Source organism: Neophocaena asiaeorientalis, unplaced genomic scaffold, assembly GCF_003031525.2.
Source record: "Neophocaena asiaeorientalis asiaeorientalis breed wild unplaced genomic scaffold, Neophocaena_asiaeorientalis_V1.1 scaffold882, whole genome shotgun sequence".
NCBI classification, from domain to species: Eukaryota; Metazoa; Chordata; class Mammalia; order Artiodactyla; family Phocoenidae; genus Neophocaena; species Neophocaena asiaeorientalis.
In genome coordinates this window covers 322,850-345,410 of record NW_020173141.1, presented here as the reverse complement: position 1 = coordinate 345,410, position 22,561 = coordinate 322,850, and the positions used below count along the sequence as shown (strand labels likewise).

Genomic DNA, 22,561 nt, shown 5'->3' with positions numbered 1-22,561 from the left:
AAAAGCCTCAAGTATAGAATCTATTTAAATGCACTTTCAAGTTTAGTGGCCAACAAGAACTAGATAAGTAAGCATTCTCCTTGGAGAGTTCACCCAGTGAAGAGACAGACGTGATTAATTTGCAGCATATGAATGATTTGTTTGGGAGCAAATGCTTCTGAGGTATTGATGGGAGTTTTATAAAGAGTTGGGTTTTTTTTGAAGGTTGAAATGTTTCCTAAAAAAAACAAAATCTTATCATCACTGATTAGCTTAACCAACCTTTTCTTTAGAGATGACACCAAAATAAGCTTCATCTCAGCCTGCTTGATTCACCACAAATTCTGAATTAAGCACAATTATGCATTAGAATCTACAAGTAAGGCTTCCGTGAATTCCAACTACTTTACTACTGTTCACATAAGTAAATTTTATATTATAGCATTAATCTGTCAAAGTATTGACTCAGACTGACCCCTCTTGTTCCTAGAGGTTTAAAGCTGTAAGAATCCAGAAATATCTAATCAGGACCTAAAACTGCCTGGTAAATTCAGTGTATCTAATAAACATTTAAAAGCATAATTCCTGGGCTTCCCTGGTGGCGCAGTGGTTGAGAGTCCGCCTGCTGATGCAGGGGACACGGGTTCGTGCCCCGGTCCGGGAAGATCCCACATGCCACAGAGCAGCTGGGCCCGTGAGCCATGGCCGCTGAGCCTGCGTGTCCGGAACCTGTGCTCTGCAACGGGAGAGGCCACAACAGTGAGAGGCCCGAGCACCATAAAAAAAAAAAAAAAAGCATAATTCCTGTCTTTTTTTTTTTTTTTCCAAAAGAAACTGAGCCTAGCTTGAGTTAAATTTAAGTGTTCTCAGGAAGTTTTAAAAAAATGAATATATAAAAGTCAAATGATTGGCACTAATAGTATCTAAAATAATGAATTTGCTATTCATCCTTCCACTCTGTGGACACTGGTCCCTCACATGTTTTTATGATACAGAAAAAAATATGTAGAGACACATGAATTCATCTGTTTATGATAAGCATGTATATACCAGAGGTACATAGGTACCAAACACTCCATATATAACCATCCAAGCACTGCAGAATTACTTAATTCAAATCATTACCAACGTTCATCCATTTTTAAGCATTTGGATGGAAATACAGATAATAGATTTTTATTTCAAATCAATATTTTAAAAATTTTAAACACTTTTATACCATTTCCAAAGTAGACTATTTCCCTACAACTTAAAGGACTTACTTGAAGTTTGGGAAATAATCAGCATCAATTATTAATTAATAAATGTTTGTTAAATATGTACAGGACATCAAAACCATAGATACACAGAGATTTGGGGGTTTTGTATCATTTATAGTAATCCACTGCAAAAAAAAAAAAAATTACCAAGTGACATGTTTAACAACCTGGGACAAAACTTTCACTATTGCCTTTTGAAATAAAGACTTTAATTCTCATTATACCAGCGAAGATCACTGTTCTACAGTGTTCTAACTTCTCCACGGTATTTCTATTTTTTTAATTAAAAAAATTTTTTTTTCTGTTTTGGCCGTGCTATGCAGCTTGCAGGATCTCAGTTCCCCGACCAGGGATTGAACCCGGGCCACAGCAGTGAAAGCACTGAATCCTAACCACCAGACCACCAGGGAACTCTCTCCACTGTATTTTTGATCTCAATATAAGAGAATAACTCCACCGCTGGGTAACACAGAAAATGTTGCTCTTTGGGTGTGACCTTTGACAAACGGCGTTGGCCTTTCAATGGCTCTTCTTGTTCATGTCTAGTCTAGGCATACAGTTTTAAAATTCCTTAATTTTACTCTTTTCCATCATTTCAAAAGCAACTGAGAACACAGAAATCTAGAATTCACCTCAAGGTTTCCAATGCCACGGTTTTTACAGTTGCAACTTCTTTTCAATAACTAATGACCTTGAGAGCTATCAGCTCATCTACAGTATATTGCTCGTTGCGCACAGTTACCTTTAATCCTCCATTAGAGACACTACGGTCTGGGCTTTCAAACACTTTCACCACTTATTTTATGGCGGTGGTTGATGTTTTATGGGCTTTGGGGCATGAACTGTGCTTTTCTAGTAAGAACAGAGACATAAACACAGTACAGCTCATGGAAGTTACCCCTGCACTCCTGACTCCACCAGCTGCTGCCCAAACACCAGCAAGGAGCCTCAAGCAAGGCCTGTTGGGAGACTGAGCCCAGGAAAGAGGACATCTGAGGCAGACAGCCATTCCCTGGTTCTAAGAAGAGCTGTGTCATGCCCCAGTGGTATTTCCTAAAGATTTAGGTATATTCAAGTTACTGCCGTGGGATTTCTAAGCCACAGCTAGTCTACTGGTGAAAAAGATTTGGGCGATCCTTGCAAAGAAAACCTTCTATGACTGATTCACGCAGATAGGAGGGAGCCCACCAATGTTCTGTGTGCGACGCGATGCCTCGTTTACCTCTCTTCACTGCCTCGTGGATGGGTGAAGCCAGGTGCACCTCAAGCTGGGCCTTGGCTCCAAACTCCAGCAGCACGTTGACACACGCAGCGCTGCCACTGCAGCAAGCATTGAAGAGGGGCGTGGCTCCGTGAACTGTCACCCCGTTGACCTAACGATGGGCAAAGAGAGAACCAAAGGGTTTGCTATCTCTTTCTCACCATCTCCAAGTGTGCATTCCTATGTACCTGCCTGGAGAAACTTCCCACGCCCGTGAATGAACGAGGGAACCCCGCATCCTTACAGTATTGTGGGGTTCTTTTAGGTACCAGTAGCCTATCAACTCTCACCTATAAATATCAATAGTAGCAGAAATGAGGCCAAATGGGACAGTTTTTAAGATGTACTCAGGGGTATTCTAGAGCTTCCTAGGAGCCCCCTAGTTGTGAGGAGTGGTCCTGTATGGTGGATCAGAACACGGTCTCTGGAACAATTAGCTTGCGTTCAAATCCCAGCTCTCTCTCCTTTATGTGCTCAGAGATCTGGATGGGATACTAACTTTCTGTGCCTGGGTTTCCTTATCTGTAAAATGAGGATCATAAAAGAATCGCCCTCAGGAGGTTATTGGGCGGATGAGGTGAGTTACTATATGGTAAACACCTAGAACGTTGCCTGGTGCCCAGTAAGCATTCAAGAGACATTTGCAGGGGCTTCCCTGGTGGCGCAGTGGTTGAGAGTCCGCCTGCCGATGCAGGGGACACGGGTTCGTGACCCGGTCCGGAAGATCCCACATGCCGCGGAGCTGCTGGGCCCGTGAGCCGTGGCCGCTGAGCCTGCGCGTCCGGAGCCTGTGCTCCGCAACAGTAGAGGCCACAGTGAGACGCCCGCGTACCGCAAAAAAAAAAAAAAAAAAAACAAGATTTTACTTAAAAAAAAAAAAAAAAAAAAAAGACATTTGCAACAATTATCTCCATGATCTCCATTTTCCATTCATATGGAGCCGACTCCCCGTGCCAATCATGAACAAACATGTCAGGAGCAAAAAGTATTGGAGAAACCATCTAGCCACAGATTTCCTTTCTGGTCCAGTACCATCCACAGAAACTGCATATGCCAAAAGGGAATCCCAAAGAGATCATGACCAGGTGAAATACACAAAGAAAATAGTCATCAACATGGTGTCTCTAACCACCCTCAGTGCCTTCTAGGGATCTGAGGGGCAGGGGAGAACCAGCACAGCTGGGAGGCATCTTTGAGTATTAGCACCAGATTGAAAAGAACATCCTGGAACCAAGGCATTCTGGTGGGGAGGCTCTGGCAGGACATGTAGGACAACGAAGGTTTGATGTCAAGCCATTCTGCCTCAACAACTAAGGACATACGCTTGTGACCACCAGGATACTAAATTTTCTTGTTTCAGAAACAAGATCTTTCTCCACAATGCCAGGATAGCCCCCATTCAACTGGAAAGTTAAAGATGAGATGCTAAGATGGCAGAGACGGACAGGGACAAATATGTGTAAATTCATAAACTCTAAGGATTTCTAGGAGGTTGTGATTAATTAGATGGGGAGATGGAAGAGACAGGATGATTCCAGGCTTGGGGCTGGGGAAACCAGGAATGTTTCACCTGGTCTCTGAGGCTGGGAATCCAAGAGAGGAGCCGCTCCCAGGGGAAAGAACACGATAAGCAGTTTCAGATGCACTGAGTTCGAAGCACCCACGGGACTGCCAATCTTGAGGAATTTTCTACTGATTGATCAACTTTCTCTTATTCCTTCTCTCCCTCTGATTTGAATGTTAAATAGTACAATATTTAGTGACTGTTCCCTCATAAGATTGCCAAAGACAAGGGACCACGTCGTACTCTCTGTCCCCCACAGAACCTCCCAGAGGCTCCTCTATCTCCCACCTGTGCTACACATAGAAACCCAACTTCCATATAAAATGCAAAGAAAAATCTTCGTTAGGCACTTAAAAACATTATAGCTCGTGAAACAAAGAATACAAGGACTGAGTTCAAAAACGAAAGTAATGGGCTTCCCTGGTGACGCAGTGGTTGGGAGTCCGCCTGCCGATGCCGTGGGACACGAGTTCGTAGCCCTGGTCCGGGAAGATCGCACATGCCGCGGAGCGGCTGGGCCCGTGAGCCATGGCCGCTGAGCCTGCGCGTCCGGAGCCTGTTGCTCCGCAACGGGAGAGGCCGCGATAGTGAGAGGCCCGCGCACCGCGATGAAGAGTGGCCCCCGCTTGCCGCAACTAGAGAAAGCCCTTGCACAGAAACGAAGACCCGACACAGCCAAAAATAAATAATAAAAATAAAGGACTTCCCTTAAAAAATTTTTTAAAAAACGAAAGTAACATCACAACAATATCTGGTGACTAAATAAAAGTCCTTGAGATTTTCAAAAGTATTAATTTCAGAATTCTATGCTGATATCTGTACGACATACAGCAGCTCAGTCACTCCTTGAAAAGGAGAGAATTTAAAAATAAGATAAAGTTCATTGCGTAGTGTTTTTCCAATGTATTATTTATTACAAGCTCATTTAGCTTGATAATTTTGCTCAACAAAAACCGTTGTGGGCGTCGCGTGTTGAATTAAGAGTGGTTTTTTGATTGCTATTTTTATTTTTTTTTCATAGTTTTTAAAATTTAATTAAATTTTTTTGGCCGCGTTGCACGGCACGCAGGATCTTCCCCGCCCAGGGATGGAACCCATGTCCCCTTCAGTGGATGCGCCGAGTCTTAACCACTAGTCCACCAGGGAAGTCCCCTGTTGTTCTTTTCTTTTTTTTTTTTTTGCGGTACGTAGGCCTCTCACTGCTGTGGTACGTAGGCCTCTCACTGCTGTGGCCTCTCCCGCTGCGGAGCACAGGCTCCGGACGCGCAGACCCAGCGGCCATGGCCCACGGGCCCAGCCGCTCCGCGGCATGCGGGATCCTCCCAGACCGGGGCACGAACCCGCGTCCCCTGCATCGGCAGGCGGACTCTCAACCACTGCGCCACCAGGGAAGCCCGCCCTGTTGTTCTTTTTAAATGTGTTCTTCTAAATGTTTTAAAATAAAATTTCCAAAGTCAGTGTTCAAATTACTTTAGCTCAAGCTGTTTTTTTTTCAAGTTAGTATCACAGTTCTGAACGAATTCCGTAAATTACCTTATCTGAACGTTGGCACAGGGACATAGAGGCTGAAGAGAGGGGTAACCAGCAGTGTCTTCCCGACCATCCAAGAATATGGGCGCCGATGGGGCCAGGCCTGCGCACCCCACCGCGGGTAAGGGTTCTGGAAGGTGATGGGTCTTTACATGTTAGCGGTTGCACCTGGGCAGCCAGACCCGCGGGCGGGGATGGTACTCACGTGGGCGCCGTTCTCCAATAGGGCCTTAGCGCAGGCCACGTGGCCTCCCAGGCACGCCTCATGGAGAGAAGAGACCCGGTTAATTGTTACCAGGTTCACGTTGACGCCCTACAATTTGGAGAGAAGTAGATTAAAGGCTGCATCAGCAATAAGAATAAACGGCAAGGTTGTCGGACGTGTTTGTGAAGTGTTCGTAGCCTGCGGGCACCACCTAGAGAGGAGTAGAGGCCATGACTAGGGGAATCCAAACACAGCTGGGAGCCTCGGCTTCACTGATTCAGCAAAAGCTCATTCAGTATCCTGGGCCAGGCCATGTGCCAGCACCTGGGGCTTCAAAGCTTATGACATGGGTCTCTCTCCTCTAAGAGCTTAGTGGGGAGACAGAAATGGTGGCGGGAAGTGGGGTGGGGTACGGTGGGGAGGAACCCAGCCAGAATACTGCCATACTGGAAGCATGTTCACATTTTAATTGGGGACATAAGGTATCCTTGAATCTGCCTTGGGGAGTAAGAGAAAACTTTGCAAATGAGCTAGTATTTAGCTACGGCTTGAAGCATAAAAAATTTCAAACTAGGCCGCAGAGCACAGGGAGATCAGCTCGGTGCTTTGTGACCACCTAGAGGGGTGGGATAGGGAGGGTGGGAGGGAGACGCAAGAGGGAGGAGATATAGGGATATATGTATATGTATAGCTGATTCACTTTGTTATAAAGCAGAAACTAGCACACCATTGTAAAGCAATTATACTCCGATACAGATGTTAAAAAAAAACTAGGAAGGCAAAAAAAAAAAAAGGCATTCCCTTAGGAGGGAACAGGATATGCAAATGTGGGACGCAGAGGAGGGCGAGTCAGGGCACGAGGTGCATAGTTGCCAAATCTCTGGATCAGAAAGAGCCCACACGTGACAGAGGAGGAAGAAAAAAGGGGAAGTGGGGGGAGGGGGAAGATGAAAGGGGACGGTAGGCTAGAGACAGATCGTGAAAGGCCTTGGTTTCCGAACGGGGGTGGAGGTGGGGTGCATGTGTTATAGGGAATGAGGCGCCTTTCAAGTCTGTTAGTCCGTAGAAGGTCTGGAGCTAATACATAGGACGTTTTCGGAAAAGCACACTGGTAGCACCAAGGAGGGGTGCTCGGAGAGGTAGGGATGTGACCCTGGAGAAAGGAGCGTCATGAAGACATGGCGATGAGTCAGGCACTGGCTGATGTAGGTGTGAACAGCAGTGGGTACGGGGAGCGGGTGACAGAGTCCAGGGTTGGGGGTGTTAGAAGTGGATGTGGCACAGAAGGATGACGCCCAGGCTCAAGAGTAGAAAGTAAAGGGCTTCCCTGGTGGCGCAGTAACCTGAGAGTCCGCCTGTCGACGCAGGGGACGCGGGTTCGTGCCCCAGTGCGGGAAGATCCCACGTGCCGCGGAGCGGCTGGGCCCGTGAGCCCTGGCCGCTGAGCCTGCGCGTCCGGAGCCTGTGCTCCGCGGCGGGAGAGGCCACAACAGTGAGAGGCCCGCGTACCGGAAAAAAAACAAACAAACAAAAAAACAAAGAGTAGAAAGTAAAATAGATGATGCTCCTGGGGTTCCTGTGCCTGAGTAGCCGTGATGCTGACTGCCAGACCTCCACTGCCTGCCGAGCTCTCCGCAGGAGCAGAGGCTGGAGCCGGGGGCTTCCCCTATCGCTCCTCTCCTTCCCCAGATCCGAGCGTCTCCGCCCAGTCCTAGCACACTTGCCCTCCCCATCGTGCCGTGCTCCACCTTCCTCGCCTTGGAGTCCATTTGACAGACGCCAGGCTCAGCCTAGCTGCCGGCCAACTTCATGCCCTGACTCTACTTTGCCCTTACCGCTTGCCCCCATGATCACCACTTTCTATCTGTGAAAGGATTTAGGTTCTGCCAGGACCCAGCCGAGTTCTGCTTTTGATTCTCTGCCTCGTAACTACCTGCTGAAACGCTCCAAAACCTAGTGCAAGACCCTGGACCCCAAACCCCAACCTAAGTTCCCAACCCCTCCCACCAGACCTCCATGGTGCTGGCTGCATCCCTCCTGTGGCCGGCAGCTGGGACTGCCCACTATTGCCAGTCCCATCGTCATCTTAGGGCCTGTTTGTGCCTCCTTGGTCCTGTCCATGTTTATGTCCTGAATATGACGTCATTACTCCAGAGCCGTGCTGTATATTTACAATTGGATATCTAATACAAGGAGGTTTCTTTTCCTCTTCCCATTTATAATTTCATTTTAAGAAAATAAAGAAAAAATAAGAGCATTTTAAAAAATAGTCCACAAGGAACTCCCTGGCGGTCCAGTGGTTCGGACTTGGCGCTCTCACTGCCGAGGGCCCGGGGTTCAATCCCTGGTCCGGGAACTAAGATCCTGCAAGCCCCGCGGCGTGGCCAAAAAGAAAAAAGTCCACAAGGTGGCAGCAGTGTGCTAAAGAAAAACATTGATCCGATGCAAACTCTCAAGAATCCCTGGAACTGTACAAATGTAATGCGGGACAGGCCTGAAAGATCAGCTAGAGTGACTCACTGCCATTGCGGGTGAGAACATGGGGGAGCAGAGAGTTCAAATTACTAAGATTTGAGGTTCCCCTGCTGTCGGTGACAGCCAGTGTGATCGGCAGAAGCTCCTGACCCTTGGTTTAATGTTTTGCTCACAGCACACCACACTGTCTACACGTAAAATAGAGTAGAAAATAAAGGAGAATAATCCATTTTTTACCAGTGTGTAAGGGTAAAAAAGTGGGGAGGTACTAAGAAAAGGCTGAAGAATTCTCCATGAAGAATGCTCTTTACACGTTGAAGGACACTATAGAAACCAACATGCTTACAAAATACAGTTAAAAATAAAGAAGTGCTAAAAGCAATGTGATATCCTGGACTGGATCCTGGAAGAGAAAAAGGACCCTAGTGGGAAGATTGGTGTCGTCGGAAGATTGGTGTCGTCTCAGTAGTCTGTAGTTTAGTTAACGGTGTTGTACCAATGTTAATTTCTTATTTTTGACTAAAGTACCATGGTTATGTATGATATTAACACAAGGGGAGGTTGGGTGAAGGGTATGCTGGAACTCTGTGTATTATCTTTGCAACTCTCCTTTAAAAGTATTCTAAAATTAAAAATTTAAAATACTAATAAAAGTATTGAGGTTGGGGGCCAAGAAGAAGGAGCTGAAAGCAAGACTTTTCACTGTGTACCTTTTTCTATCATTTTAATTTGGAAACTATGTGAATATGTCACATATTAAAAATAATCAAATCAAATAACAGTTTAAGTGCTTCAAGACAGAGGAGGAGGAGGTCGGAGTAGGAGGGAAATAGATGAGGGAGATTAAGAGGTACAAACTTTCCGTTGCAAAACAAATGAGTAACGGGCATGAAATATACAGTGTGGGGAATATAGTCAATAACTATGTAATCTCTTTGGTGACAGATAGTAACTAGCGGGCATGAAATATACAGTGTGGGGAATATAGTCAATAACTATGTAATCTCTTTAGTGACAGTAACTAGACCTATCATGGTGATTATTTGGAAATGTATAGAAATACCTAATCACTATGTTGTATAACAGGAACTAACATAGTGTTGTAGGTCAATTATACTTGAAAAGCAAACTCATAGAAAAAGAGATCAGATTTGTGGTTACCAGAGGTCGGGGGTGGGGGGCGCAGTGGGGAGAAGGAATTGGATGGAGGGAGTCAAAAGGTAAAAAATTCCAGTAGAAGATACTAGGGATGTAACACAGCATGATACAGCATGATAGATACAATTAACACGGCTGTATGTTATATTATGAAAGTTAAGAGAGTAAATCCTGAAAGTTCTAATCACAAGGAAAAACCTTTTTTCTATTTCTTTACTGTTAAATCTATACGAGACAATGGATGGCCACTATATTGTGATAATCCTTCCATGATGTATGTAAGTCAAATCATTATGCTGTACACCTTAAACTTATACAGTGCCGTAGGCCAATTATATCTCAATAAAACTGGAAGGACAAAAATCAAACCAAGTAAAATTTTAAGTGCTTACAAATAAATAAGCAAGTGATAAAATCAAGTGCAAAGTCCATTTGATTATTACTGGCAGTACTGTTTTCCTTTTGCCTCCACTTTTTTAAGAAGTAACACAACTCATAAAGGAGAAAGCAAGAAAAGGCACACACATACACACAGAGAGAGAAAAAGAGCAGTGTGTCCAGCTGTTTAAATTTAAAATAAGGAAGCCAGGTTTGGTAGTAGCTAGGCTGTGGAAAAAAGATCTAATGACTTACCTCCTCTGTACACACACACAGACTCTAAAACAAAGTAAATGCACCGTGTACACTTTCATTCATCTCACAAATATTTACTAGGCCTCTAGTTATTATTCATGGTGCTAGGGATACAGTCATAAGTAAAAATAAATTAGCTTTAATAACTAAGACTTGAAGAAATCTTCCCAAAGGAGTAAGATTTACCCATTTGTCAACCTATTTCAATGTTTGCTTTTGAAACAGTGGATCATCAGGGTAGGCAGCCTCTAAGATGGTTCCCAGGGATCAAGATGGATCCTGACTCCTGGTATTGGCTCACTGGTGTAATCCCCTCCCCTTGGGCATGGGCGGGATTTACTGACTCCCAACTAATTAATAAAATACGGCAGAAGCAATCAGATGTCACTTTGGAGACAGGTTATGTACTGAGACTTCCTTCTTAGACCCTTCCTCATGCTGTCTGTGGAGGAAGCCAGCTACCATCTTGTGACACAGCCCTATGGAGAGGCCCAGGCATCAAGGCATTGAAAATGGCCAACAACCTCATGAGTGAGATTAGAAGCAGATCCTTCCCCTGCTCAAGCTGTAAGATGACTGCAGCCCTGGCTGATACTTTGAAGCCTGCAAGAGACTCGGAGCCAGAACCACCCAGCTAAGCTGCTCCTTGGCCTACAGAAACCATGAGACTCTAAGTGTTTGTTGTCTTCAGCCACTGTGTTTCAAGGTAATTTGTTACAGAGCAATAGCTGACTTATGCAACTTCAGGGCTGCTGTCACTAAGGCACACTGGGAGAGAGCAAGGTGAGTTAGTGCAACACAGGTTTGAGGGCATCCCCCATCGGCCTCATAGGGAAACTTTTTATGAAGCAAAGGGAAACCTAGAAGGGGGAGGTTGGAATTGGGCAGAAAACCAGCCAGCTCCCCAAGGAGGGAGAGGCAGGAGGAACAAATACCTGGGAGAGGATGCATCCATGTAGAATGGCTGTGCTGGGAACCAGATGGGGCCAGCAAGACCCCTGCTGCCGTCAAAGCGGATCGAGAATGCTGCTTGATTATAGCACAGGCACCAAGGATCAAGTCTTTCGTTTACTCACCTGTGCAATTAACGTTTTCAGGGCCAGTAGGCGTCCCTGAGCTGCCGCTTCATGAAGTGGAGACCGATCGGCCCAGCAATCTGAAACACACATCAAGCTCAGAGTCAAGGTCAGGAGTCTTCTTCCTCCAGCTTGTTCATGTGCCCACCCACTGTGAGAGGAGGTCTGGTGGAAGGGGAGGGGAGCTGGCACCACGCATCAGGTTCTCTGGTCTGCCACTCGCAGGGTGACCAGCCACTGAGGATACAGTCCATGGGCGTGGAGAGGGAGCACAGACCATCTCTCTGGCTTTAGGGGGCAGTTTTCATAAGGAATACATTTCATTCAAATAAATACTGCCGGGGCTTCCCCGGTGGCACAGTGGTTGAGAGTCCGCCTGCCGATGCAGGGGACACGAGTTCGTGCCCCGGTCCGGGAAGATCCCACATGCCGCGGAGCGGCAGGGCCCGTGAGCCGTGGCCGCTGAGCCTGCGCGTCCGGAGCCTGTGCTCCGCAACGGGAGAGGCCACAACAGTGAGAGGCCCGCGTATCTCAAAAAATTAAAAAATAAGCAAATAAATACTGCCCAGTGATTGAATCCGATAACTCTGAATAGGCAAAATGAAGGGCAAAGCTGGTCCATGAACTTCCCCACTTTCTTCTTTCCCCTGCCTCTCCCCCTTCACCCCTACCCTAAGACATCCTGTATGCCAGGAAGGAGACCCTAAGGGGTCAGGGAAAATGGTTTTGTTCGAAATTCCCTAAATAATTCTTTGATTTTGGTAATGAAGCCGGTCTGTTATCATAATGCAGAATGTTGTTTTTCAGATGACGTAATCCTCCAAGAGTTTTTGGCGGGCAGTCAGAATGTGATGGCTAAGCACTGGGCCAGTCCTGCCTCAACCACTATCTCTGCCAAAATGGGCAAGTTACTAAAATCATTTGAACCTCAGTTTCTTGATCTGTAAAGTGGGGGAATAGTGATCTAGTATTTAGCAGGTTCTTCGGTCTCTAAGTAGGCCAATAAAGTATACCCATGATGTTAGGTGCTCAAGAAAAGTTATGATTAATAAGTACACGTGGTAGGGTAGCCCTCTAAGGAACAGCCTTAGAACTGCCTTACAAATGTATATTTCTTGTTAATTGCTTGTCAGGAAACAAGACTAACAAGCTTAAGTGTGCACTTGAGAAGTAAGCTTCTATTAAACATGCCAAAGGGCAATCATTTGTTTTGGAAGAAAACCTACAATGGTTTGCAAAATTGGGGCTTCTTCAAAGTATAACTGTGCTCTTCATACATTGACGAGCACGTCATACGGTTTGGGTTTAACACAAAAGGCCCATCTTATCACCTTTTACTAGGTGATTTGGATGGTGCTAAGAATTCAGGTTTTCCCATACCTACAACCTTGACAAAAACAATCCCAACAAATACGGAATTATGTGAACTTGAAGTAGTGTGTCCTCATGGAGAGACTGAAATTTTCCAGTGGATGAGAACCAGGGCTCTGAACATTTCCATAAAAGCTCTTCTTACATTGAAACTCATTTTTTATCTTCTCTAACCCTCTGGGTTTTGAAAAGGGAGAAAGCTAGAATGAATTCTACAGGGTTGGATTGAAATTGGAACAATTAGAGCAACTGGTATGAAAATGTGATTTTCAATATATGTGTGTATATGGAAAGATGGTGCCTACAGAAATATCTATGGGCTGAAGGTGGGATCTGGTGACCCATCTGGTTCTCTCTCTACAGATATATCTATATATCTCTACCTATAGACAGATATATAGATATATCTAGATAGACAGAATAGCACTGTATACGGAGAAACCAGGACAAACGTAAGATGGGCCGCAAACATCTTGCCAGAAACTAAGGAAGTGCTCAATGAGCGATGGGAAATGTCAAAAAGTACAGAAGCTGCCTTGAAGGGGCTTCCACTGGCCAAATACGGGACGATTTGAGCATGAAAAGAAGTCATGATTATACCCTAGCAAATAAAACAGGAATCTATAAGGCCTCACTGATACAAATGAATATATAAACAGGGAGAAGAGAAAGCTCTTCCTCATAGTAGAACGCCAACTTCAGACACGTAGGAGAAATAATAGAATCGGCCTCAAATTATCTCCCCACAAAATAATTACATAGTTATCAAGCGAACAGGGGTAATTGTACAGTGGAACGAAATGGTAGGCACCACCTTACCCCGGGGATCAAAATTAACCTCAGGAGCGATAGAACCAACTGACACAGTGTGCCATCTGTTGGAACACAATGAGCCACATCACATACTACTGGAGGGAATGCAGTGAAAAGAACACAGCGTTGCTGGGAATATTCCTGCTCAAAATGCATAGTCTGAATCTAATCGTGAGGACACCTCAAACCAACTCAAACTGAGGGATGTTCTCAAAACTAATTGGTCTGTAACCAGATTGAAGGAGGCTGATGAGACACAACATCTAAAGGCAACATGTGCCCGGATTGGATACCTTTGCTATCAAGGATGTTAACCGGACAGTTGGATAAACATGAATGGAGTCTGGGCAAAGAGAAGTGGGAATTCTTTGTACCACTTTAGTTCCAAAATAAAAAGTGTGTATCTATCTATATCTAACTATATCTGTCCATCTATTAATCTATCAATCAATCTATCTAATCACTGGTGAATTGCATACTTCTGATACGTAGAATACTTTTTCTAGTAAGAAAAACGGACAACAATTTTAACCTGAAAATATATTGCGTTTGTATGTCCACTTGTTCCTGAGTCAGTTAAAAGCTGATGAGTGGAGGATTTTTCAACCTCTTTGGACATTGATCATTTGCATAAGTTAGGAATAATGAGATAACGTACGCACAGAATCCTCAGTAGTCAGCCTTGGTTTTCTTCGACCACATCTCCATCCCATTCAATATGAAGTGTGCGCCAGATGAGTCGCCCTCTCGCCTCATCAGGCTTGGAGAGGGACAAGCACCGGGTTTGGAAGGACGGTCTTCCCCCATGGATGGCAACTCAGCGCCCTGACCAACCTAAGAAGCAAACCCACAGCTGTGGCTTTGTTATTCTTTTGTTCTAACAATAGCCAGCCAACTGAGTCACCTGAAGGTACTCTTAAGTATTTGCTTCACACCAGGATTTAAATGGCAACTTGCTATTATTAACTTAGAACAGCAACATGAAATGGCTTTATTATTTCTAAAACTTGCCTCCAAGCGGGCTGCGGTGTCCCCTTTCCTGCTGGGAAGCAGGCACCTTAACCACGATTTCATCCTGTTTCTAGTAACTTTCTGTTACCCCTCAGCCCCCTAAGACCCACGCCATCCATACACACGGCCTGGACAGATCTCTCAAACATCACGCTGATGAAGGCGGCCCTGCACAGAAGAGGATGTGCCAGATGACTCCACTTCCATAAAGTACAAAAGGGCCCGACTCACTTCGGGCGTTCGGAGTCAAAAGTACCATGAGAAGGGGCAGGGACTGACTGGAGGTGGGTGGGGTGAGGGTCATGCTGATAACGGGCAGTTTCTTGTTCTTGGGAGCTGGCACTCCATGGTGAGAACTCACCCAGCTGTCCGCTTTGGGGTTTGTGCACTTATCTGTATTTATGGCATACTTCAAGAAAGAGATTTCAAGGCCACCAGGCTACTGGTCAGTCCGCTTTAAAACTGTCATCTCCACTCCTCTGCCCACTCTCAGGGCAGGGGATGGCCCCCGCTCCGCCCGAGGAAGGGCAGCATGTTCTCAGTTCCTTCTTGAGGTGCCAACAGCCCCTCTGGCGCCGTGGGGGTGGGGGGAAGCGAGAGGGATGGGGAGATGTCTCCCTAGCGGCCTGGAGGAGGGGACCAGTCCTGTGCACTCGGCCTCAACTGCACGTCTCACACCCAGTGCCTTTCCTACGCACTGGCACTTGGCCACCTCTCCTAGTGTCCCCCATCAGTGCAGCATCGTCCGATACCCCCAACTCCCACCCCAGGCTTCCGAGGTGGACGCAAGTGTGCAGGCCATCTTCTGATCCAGGGAGGAAGAGCGAAGGGTGGGTGGTCCTGGGCTTCTATTTCCTCGCCACTGCTTTCCAGCTCTCTTTCTCCCTATCTGAGGAGTCACTTTGAGAACACACCCCGTTCTGGTTTTAAGAACTACTGGTTTTTCTATCCTGCCCATCCTCCTGGTAGATTGACTTGTTGGGGGGGGGTGCCTTCCTACATCCCCCTTATCTCTGTAAATAACATGAAATAAATCAATTGGATCGCCTTAAATGTGGAAGTCATTTCGGTTTCCCAACTGGAAATAAAGCCACTCTCCTGGAAGTCACCTTTCCGGTCACTCCGTTTCCCAGCACTTGCTTCAAAGGACCTTGAAGGGTTTTCACACAAAATGCTTTTCCAGAAACTCTGCCACGGTGGGCTCTTCTGTTTTTCTATTCTGATTCCCAACACACAGCCTCTTGCTCTTATCATTCTTGTTTTGCAAATTGGAGCTAATTGCGAGAAACTGAGGATAAAAGTCATTTGGCGGCTAGGGAGTTTTTCCATTCCTTTCAGGAAATATGTATCTAAGATCTCCAAATAAATGAAGGCTGAAGTAGCAATCAATCCTTCACTTCTAAGGCAGTCTATTTTGAGTTATTTGGCACGCTGCCTGTGTCACAGGGCTGCAGGCACATTTTGAAGATCGTTTACTGTACAAATATGTTTACTTGTTCCTGATGAGGTGTATGGAAAATGTTCAAGTACATTTTCATTCCCCCCTTTGACTTTTTCTCAGAATGTGATTTATATCTCTAGTTCTCAGGCTCTCTGAATAACAAATTCATGACACTGTCGAAAACCATAGATTTCAATAACAAAATGGGTTCAGATGGAATATGGGTGTCTGAGCTCCAAGAATTCAAGATAAAAATCAATTATTATTTTGAATTTTTTTTTTGCAATTTTTACCCTAATTCCAACAAGTATTTGAGACGACTGGTTTATTTATTTTTTTAACTGCCTGACTGGTTATTATCTCCAGTGCCCATGAAACAATCTTTATTCGCTTTATTCAAGTTCCAAAATCATATGAAGGAATATCTTCTCCTGTAGCACTTATCAAAAAAATATAGAAAATTCAAATTTGAACCAAAATATAGGCAAGAGCCTAACAGAGTTAATGATATCTTAAGTAAAATAAAGGTAACTGGAAAAAAAACATATTACAAGAAATCTCCCAAGGTATCAAAAGTATTCTAATACAATTGAGTTAAAACGCGTACCCTCTACAACACTCAGCTCTGGCCAGGAGATGAACTACAGTCAATGAACATCTCTTTGTAATGTGTTAGAAAGAAGCTTCCTTTGAACCCATTAGGAGCAGGAGAGCTGAGCTGAAGATGACAGGTCGGGTGGCAGAGCCCCTGCTGAGTGCTGTGTGTCCCAACTTGGGAAAGCCAGCAGGCACCTGTAATATATAACCACTCAGAGGATGGGGGGGGGCACCAAGGCTTGAGGAGACAAGCACCAACACCGAACAAGGCGAGGTGGAGGACCGGGCAGGAATGGACCAAAGGAGGGAAAAAAACTGTCGACATGGGAAGGATAGAGAAAAGGAGTCAGGACGGTGAGTCAGGCAGAGGCGTGGCCATCAAATCAAGGTCAGTCCTTTGAATTTAGAAAAACAAGGACAACTGATTTTAGGCAAAACACTTAGAATAGAACTCTTTTTTTTTTTTTTTTTTGGTACGCGGGGCCCCTCACTGTTGTGGCCTCTGCCGTTGCGGAGCACAGGCTCCGGACGCGCAGGCTCAGCGGCCATGGATCACGGGCCCAGCCGCTCCGCGGCATGTGGGATCTTCCCGGACCGGGGCACGAACCCGTGTCCCCTGCGTCGGCAGGCGGACTCTCAACCACTGCGCCGCCAGGGAAGCAAAGAACTCATTTTTTTAAAGGGTACAGTAACTCCACAATCTCTTACCTGCAATTGTAAATTTCCCCCAGTTCTGAAAACCAAGTTGGAAACAAGCTCCTTTGGCAGCAAAACACGGTCAGGACTCAGGTTTAGCAAACTATTATTTTTAATTTGTATTTTCACTTAGTGTGAATATTGATATTTTTCACTATAGAAATATCAAAACGTTTGATCACAGGAGGAAGCTCCAGGTCCTGCTGGTAGTGCCACATCATATACGGTATACACGCTGTATAATGATTCTAGTATCCTCCAGACTCCGGAATCCTAAAACATCTGGCCCAAGGGCTGTCAATAAGAGATTATCAACCTGCATCTACACTTTATTTTTATCAAGTGTGATGACCAAGTCACTGTACTAAATGTAGCTTCAGTTCTGGCCAAATTAGCAAAGGTTGAAAAATCATACCCCACGTCTCTCGGGAGAGAGAGTGCCTGCAGAAACATCTATGGCCTGAAGGCGGGGGCCAGTGATGCATCTGGTGCTCTAGATATAAGAATATCAAGGGCCAATGACAATGTTTCAAACTTAAAAAAATATATATATTATTGACAAATTACACAAAGAAGCCGGAAAAAACTAACTACAGCCAACCAAACATAGCTGAACTCAATTCTGATGAGTTATTTACAAAAGTAATAGTTTAAACCATAAAGAAAGTATCGAATGATGTACTCCAGAATATGAAAAATAACTTTCCAAAAAATTTTACAGCCAAAAAAAAAAAAAAAGATATTTAATGAGGGATGTGATGCTAGGTGCAGCTTCTAAAAGAAAAGTGCCAGGACCTATGACAGGCTAAACTCTGCCCTGGCTGAGTTTTTTTTACTACCTCCCCTTGTTTTTTACAACACTGACGATAGTTACAGGAACAGAACATGCTACTGGACTCAAGAAAGTTCTGAGATTTTAGTAAGTCGATTAGCTGACTTACTGATTAAATGTCACATATTTTCCCAACAAACATTTGTCTGACCAACAAGCAGCAAAGATAATTTCTGGCTTGAGTTGAACACTTAGACAAAATTTTGTTCTTGGTTTTTAAAATGTCTAGCTTTAAATATATATATATAGTATCTGTTAACAGTGTCAAAAGAAAAATCGCTGTGGGAATCATGTAAAAACCACTGTTTCTGGCGTATTATTGCCTAATTACAGAAAGCCTTATTTACCGAATCTGGATATACTCTCTACTATATACGTGTGTGGGTGTGTATATGCAGCCATCCTCACACACATACACATGTATATAGGAAGGAAATTAAACTGAGAAATTAACAGGCACTATTCACCCCACTGCTTCTTGTTAGTGATCATTGAAAAACACATTTTTGACTTTAGAACACCATGCCATTTGCGATAGAACACCATGCCATTTGCAGATTAAATGATTATCCTGGGAGCTTCAACAAGATACTTGAGCTAAAAAATGAGGGCGCTCTATTTATGAGAATTGTATTATGGCTCCAGGTTTTGACTCTTATAAAACTTGCTTAAGAGTACTTCGTTAAGGACCACAAGGGCAGAAATAATGCACACGAGAACCAGGAGAAAACGTTTTGAACACACCCTTGCTGATGCTGACTGTCGGACTCCCCTAATTTAAGCCATGAGGATGACGTACCTATGAGAACGTTAAAACTGTGATGGAAACGTCTAGAAAGCCCCTGCCCCTATTTACAAATTAAATTAGAAAACAGCTTTTCAGATTATGCTTAACTTGAAATTAAGGTTACTTTAAGTTTTTTTTTAAAACCAAGTCAAAGCGACATACCTCCCTGAAACGTGTGACAAATGTAATCCCCAAAAGAAACCTCTTTCCACACTCCGAGCCTTCTGCCACTTCCCGAAACTTCGGGATTCTTCTCATTTCCCCCTGTTAATTGAAGCATTCTGATGCTCTGTCTTTGGAGGTCTTACCTCTTCGGATAAGACTGCTGTTCCCTAGTGTCCTTAAAGCTGTCTGGTGTACTGGAATCACATAACGTAAGTCTATTTTGAAAGAGAATCCAGGGTGCAAGGTGAAATGGATACTAGATAAAGAATGAGGTAACCCTGGAACCCCTGCGAACACTGAAAATACACAGGGAAATTTGGAACTCTGTTTATGAATAAATACTCCTCTATCCAGTGGCAGTCCCAGCAGTAACCAAGATATCTGATTCATTTACTTTCGTAGCCTCTCCCTACAATTAACGTGAATCATTTCTTGAAAGAAATGGAGACTGAATTCTACAAAGCAGGAGACTTTAAAACGTTTGGACCAAAGGTTGGCGTTTCAAATTACAATAACCTTTGTTTGCTGTGCTTTGCATGGTGCTGGGCATAAATGGATTCAGTGAAGGGTTTTTTCCTGACAGTGACAAGTGGCTAAGCAATTCGAATTGCAAATGACAGCGCGCGCACACACACACACCCACACACACAAATACATATATATATAGCATATATATTGCTGCTTTAAATCAAATTTATTGGTCATTCCATTTCCTGGGGAAAACAGTTTTGTTAGAATGCACTGCTAACATTTGATTACAAATATTCAAGAAGATAATCCTATAAAGTAATTCTTTTGTTAGCAGAAATGAGTTTTCCCAAAATACTCTTAGAAAGCCACTAGTCTATTCACTTCTTAAATAATAACTGCTAATGAAACTACTAATTTGCGGAAAAGAAAGCTGAAAATCCTTCACAAATTGGTGCAGTCAACACCATTTGCTACTTTAAATAATAATTTTTTAAAACTACCCACTCAAAGCCAAAGTTTAAATAAAATCTGCCTTCTAGAAATATTATTCATATGAACTATCTAGGAGGTTTCTTTTAAAGTATTGGGAACAAATTCATGTATTTTTACCTGGAATTTCACCATAGATCTCTTCTGCTATCCTAGCCGCTTCTTTTCTATTTCCTTTGACGATATAGAAATGGGTTAGGAGCGCCAAGAACACTTTAATTAAAAGCTTGAAGAAAAAAAAAGTAGCAAACATTGTAATAAAAATGTTTTTAAAGCCAAAGGAAACAGGACCGTCCTCCATTTTGGTTCACACTCTGTATAGGTTCTTGGGACTGCAAAATTTCACTGAGTTATAATCGGTATCATATGACATCTATTTTAAACCTTCTAGCTCTCCGTGTTCCTGTTACAGAGTACTGAGTTTGTAGATTCTAAGCTAACTGTGATTTGGCGACTGCATGCACTGACATTCATGGCAATGTTAAATGAACTAAAGAAACTTCCTTCAAACCAGAAACACCCAATAGTTCTGGACCTACATTCCTCAGTGTTGTTTAACAAACAGGATTCAGGTCCAAAACGTTTCTACTCCTAAATCCCAGTTTTTGCTACATTATGTTGGAAGGCAGGATTGGAAAGATAGATATTTGAAGCTCATGAAAAGAAGTACTAATACATTCTATGCTCTTGGTGGGAAGTACCAGCCCCTGGAACGTTTCATTTCCTCTGCATTCTGAGGTTTATGGGAGATAAAGCCCAAATCTAAAATATGACCAGTTAAGAAAGATTATTTACTCTAAGGCAGTACTTAATAAAAGGCCCAGCTTGACTTTTTTCTTTTGGCTGCACCACACGGCATGTGGGATCTTAATTCTCCAACCAGGGATTGAACCCGTGCCCCCTGCAGTGGAAGTGTGGAGTCTTGACCACTGGACCGCCAGGGAAGCCCCTAAAAGGCCCAGCTTGGAGGCCTCTCCAGACTGGAAGCATTAGACCACTGCCTGTAATAGTTTCATCCATGACAAAGTCCTCCGGCAACATTCCTGGTCTTTTACTTCCCATTGTAGGTGTCAGTAAAGGTGGTGCCTCGTTCTGGAAAATGTGGGCTATAGTCGATCATGGAGGGCTTGCAATGAAATGGATGAAGATGATCTAGGTTCTCGGTGAAGTACCCAAAGATTCTGTGAATCAGTACCTTCCCTCGCTGGACAATATTCTCTTGTAACCCTGATTCTTTGACATGCATCAGCTGGCCAATACCGGTAAAATTGATTTATGTGTAATTTTCCTCACCTGGGAAGAATAGATGAGGAAACTCTAGGTCTCCTGTTTCATTCTTGGCTACATTAGATTTTCTAAATTTCTACAACCTACTGGAAAAAACAAGCCCAAACAAAATTATAGGAGACAACTAAATCAATCTTATTTAATAAATGCTTCATGCAAAAATACGGGAGTTTCTCCTAGCACTCAGGCAAAATAGAATGACTCCCTATGTAGAGAACCGCCTCCCTGTACTCTGTGAAAAGGGTAAGGCATGAGAATCAGCCTTGAGTCACAATATACAACATACCCATTTCTGTGTATCACCACGCCATCACGAGCTTGTGCGGTTTCCATTCTCAAGGACATATATTATATAAGGTTACTTTACCAAGCTTAGATTACCTGGTAGCGTGCCAGTGTATGAAAATACATCAACACAAGTATTTCGGTTCTTTTCATGTCTCTTTCTCCAATTGTTCTGTAAGAAGGTGATCGTTTACTCACGTCAGCCTAGTGGTGTATCTAGAATTACATAACACCATTCAATCTTGTTTTCGCCCTAATTTTCATTTAAAACCTCGCTGTTCTTTTTGTTTTACATACCAGAAAAGCTGGCCATGAGGGCTTCCCTGGTGGCGCAGTGGTTGAGAGTCCGCCTGCCGATGCAGGGGACACGGGTTCGTGCCCCAGTCCGGGAAGATCCCACATGCCGTTGGAGCGGCTGGGCCCGTGAGCCACGGCCGCTGAGCCTGCGCGTCCGGAGCCTGTGCTCCGCAGCGGGAGAGGCTACAACAGTGAGAGGCCCGCGTACCGCCAAAAAAAAAAAAAAAGCTGGCCATGAGAAGGTCGACTTTTGTACTCTTTCAGAGAGACCATCTTTAGCACGTTTGAGCACTACATTTGAGATGGACATAAAAGGCTACTGAAGTAAGGAGTTAACTCATGGTATCTTTGAAGGAGGCGAAACCATCTAGAGCTCCAGGGTTTCTCAGCCTTGGCACTACCGGCATTTTGGGCCAGATCATTCTTTGGTGTGGGAGGCAGTCCAAAAGCATCACAGGATATTTAGCAGCATCCCACCTGATGCCAGTGCCCCACTCCTATCCAGTTGGAACAAACAGAAATGTCTCCAGACACTGCCAGATGTCCCCCAGGGGGGCAAAATCACCACTGCCACATCCAGTTGAGAATCACTGAGCCACAACCAAATATGAAGGATAAAGGAAAATCAACTCCCCAAAGTACTGTGAATACAAATCAAAATCTGTAGAGAACTTTAATTTTCAGAATTTCAGATTGTAAAAATCCAGCCATAGAATGATACAATTTAACATCTACCCAGATTCTTTTGGGAATGCAGAGAAGGATAAAGAGGCCTTTAAAAATCCTTCACGAAACTAAACACAGACCTAGGATACCCTGACTGAGCCAAAAATGTTTTGGTGGAAGATAAATCAGAACATATCAACGTAGGGGACTGCT

General features: G+C 44.2%; 1 protein-coding gene across 2 annotated transcripts in view; it reads right to left on the bottom strand.

The window, feature by feature from the left end:
• Positions 1 to 22,561, bottom strand: part of ASB11 (ankyrin repeat and SOCS box containing 11) — a 42,586-nt gene that overhangs the window by 5,287 nt on the left and 14,738 nt on the right. Inside the window, exons 1-4 of one of the 2 annotated variants that reach the window (XM_024744134.1) lie at positions 19,934 to 20,114; positions 11,141 to 11,220; positions 5,799 to 5,906; positions 2,461 to 2,611 (exon numbers count right to left, since the gene is read on the bottom strand). In XM_024744134.1, coding sequence (XP_024599902.1) covers positions 2,461 to 2,611; positions 5,799 to 5,906; positions 11,141 to 11,220; positions 19,934 to 20,114 — 520 coding nt within the window. Of the gene's footprint in view, positions 1 to 2,460; positions 2,612 to 5,798; positions 5,907 to 11,140; positions 11,221 to 19,933; positions 20,115 to 22,561 lie in introns of those variants that run through there. The other variant, XM_024744133.1, reaches the window with a different exon arrangement.